We start from the raw sequence: 2,471 nt of genomic DNA on the forward strand, positions 1-2,471 counted from the left end.
GGGTGCCGGGCCAGCCGTGGGCTGGTGTCCCAGGTGACACTGGCAGGGGCCAGCAGACCAGTTGCCGCCGCACGCTGGCTGCTTGCCACCTGCTGGAGAAGCCCCGCTGCCCCGGCCTCTTCTGCAGGAACCTGGCCTTGGCCTGCTGGCGGGCTCTCTGTGAGCCAGGGACAGAGAGCAGGGAGCTGTCAGCTCATCACTCTATGGGATCCCCGGATCAGACTGTGGCAGGATGCCACCAGGCCCCTAAAGTGCTGTTTCTGCACCCCAATGACCCCTCGCTCTGGTGCCCAGGGTTGCAGTGCTGCCTGCCTGCCCTCCTGCCCACCCTGGTTGAGCGTGTGCCTGTCTCCCAGCAGGATGGAGGACACACAGCTTGCCCTGCCACCACACAGCTCGCCTCCTACCTGGCCCTTTTCTGCGTCGTCACCCTGGTAGCATTTGGGGCACTCCCAGCAGTTGGGGAGCTCGTCATTGAGCAGCCCTTCCCCATCCATCTGCAAGGAGAAGAGGACAGTCAGGGGCAGCCTTTCCCCACAGCCAAGGCCCCCTGGCCCTTCGGCCCGTGCTGCTCACCTGCAGGCAGCCAGGGTGCACAATCTCATTGCAGATACAGCACTCCATGAGCTTCTTCTCAAAGTCCTGCGAGTCCTCATTCTGATCCACCTCCCCACAAAGTGCACACGTGACCGAGTGAGGCAGCCTGGGCTACAAAGGAAAGCAGGAGTGAAACCAGGCCAAGGTGGGACGACCCTTCTCACTTTCCTCCTCCACCTCCCCGTTGCCTGAATCCCCAGGAATCGAACTCGGTGGTTGCTTGACCCTGATGGGCCAGAGAGAGAAGTCCCTGCCAGGCTTCTGAGAAAAGGCCCAGGCTGTGGACTCACCGCCAAGCACTGCCGGAGGACGCAGGACTGCTTCATGCGGCCAGGTCCCCCAAACTTCTTCATGTCCCTGCAGTAGTGGCACATGCCACACTCTCCCTGCATGCAGGCCTTGCATTTCCGGCACCGCACCCGCCTCCGCCTGGCGCCGGACACGATGGGGGACACCGTGGACCTGACGGGGGTCGGGCGGGGGGCTGGCTTCATGGTGTGTGGCTTGGTGATGGGGATGGTGGGCAGGCGTACCCTCAGCCGGGCCTGGAGCTTTAGCTGGGGACAGAAATAAGGAGAGAGAGAGAGGGAAGTGGTGTGAGATGACAATGCTGTGTTCAGCTCGGATCAGAAAGCTTCTGAGCCCCAGGCTCGCTCCCTGCTGCCTCAGCCCTCTGGAGACACGAGAGTCTGGAGGGACACTGCCCCAGCAGTTCTCCTCCTGCACACTCTGTTGTCCTCACCCCACACAAAGAGCTCTCCCTTCTTCCCATTGCCAGCCATCAGGAGTCAGAAATGGGTCTGAAAAGGGCTGCTAAGTCCCAAAAGCGTCATGGTGCTCCAACAGGAGCCGCTCTTGCCTTCCGAGGTGAGGGCTGTCACCTCGCTGTCCCTCTGCCAGCTGTGCAAGAGGACAGGACTTAGTTCCAACCTGAGTGCTCTGGTCACCCTTTTCCACAAGCTCCAGGTGTGCTGGGAACATGCAAGCATCCCTGTTTACAACACAGGTGCAAAAAACGCAGCACAAGGACGGGGTCAGGGATGTGCCAGGCATCTGAGCGCTGCATCCAAAGCCTGAAGACATCTCCAGGTCCCTTCTCCCAGAAAATCTGCCTGAGATGCTTGTGCTGCTCAAGGATCAGCAAGTCACAGTGGATCCCCCTGGGCAGGACAGGCAGAGACCTGCACCTCCGAAGGGCAATCCAAGAGGCTTGTTTGTCTCCAGACACCCACATGGGGTGCTACCCACTCTTCCCAGTGGAATGGGGTCCTGCTCTTCCCACATGCCTGCCTCCTGGCAGGAAGGAAGCAGTGACCTACAGGAGCCATCCTGCTGGGCTGTGGGGAGGCAGCCTGTGAAGGGGAATTCCAGCTGCTCCTCACCTCCATCTGCCTAGTGAGCTCAGCCCAGGCCATGGCATAGCTTTGGGCCCTGGGTTATGGGCACAGCTGGAGAGGGAAGGGCAGGGACACACCAAAAGGGCTCTTTTCAGAAGATGGCTGCTATCTGCAGGTAGAGACCCCCAGGAGGGAAGCTGGTGTCGTTGGGGTTGCAAGAGCCAACTCTAGAGCACGGGAAGGGTTTGTCCCCAGTGCTGCAGACGTGGTTGTATCCCACGGCTGTCCCTGTCCTGCTCCTTTTGTGCCTGTTGAGGCCAGTATGGAAGTGATGCCACCACATCCCAATTGCAGACTCAGCCAAGGGCAGCTCACCAGCTCAACCATCCACAATACCCACCCAGGTCCCCTCCTCATAAGCTCCTACCTTGTCTCTCTTGGGCCACTGGACGATGGGGACGCCTGTAAGTGCCAGTTTGGGATCGCTGTTGGCGTATTCTTCTAGCAGCAGCTAATGGAGAGAGAGGCGGGGGGGGG

The 2,471-nt window shown here is 60.3% G+C and overlaps 1 protein-coding gene across 1 annotated transcript in view; it reads right to left on the reverse strand.

Annotated features, from left to right (window-relative positions):
* The window catches only part of KDM2A (lysine (K)-specific demethylase 2A), a 25,741-nt gene that overhangs the window by 4,943 nt on the left and 18,327 nt on the right, over positions 1 to 2,471 (reverse strand). Inside the window, exons 12-16 of the mRNA XM_009995031.1 lie at positions 2,362 to 2,445; positions 888 to 1,154; positions 577 to 708; positions 408 to 497; positions 16 to 157 (exon numbers count right to left, since the gene is read on the reverse strand). Of these exons, the coding sequence (XP_009993333.1) occupies positions 16 to 157; positions 408 to 497; positions 577 to 708; positions 888 to 1,154; positions 2,362 to 2,445 (715 nt within the window). The remainder of the gene's footprint in view (positions 1 to 15; positions 158 to 407; positions 498 to 576; positions 709 to 887; positions 1,155 to 2,361; positions 2,446 to 2,471) is intronic.

Source organism: Chaetura pelagica, unplaced genomic scaffold, assembly GCF_000747805.2.
Source record: "Chaetura pelagica isolate M959 unplaced genomic scaffold, ChaPel_1.0 scaffold553, whole genome shotgun sequence".
Taxonomy (NCBI): domain Eukaryota; kingdom Metazoa; phylum Chordata; class Aves; order Apodiformes; family Apodidae; genus Chaetura; species Chaetura pelagica.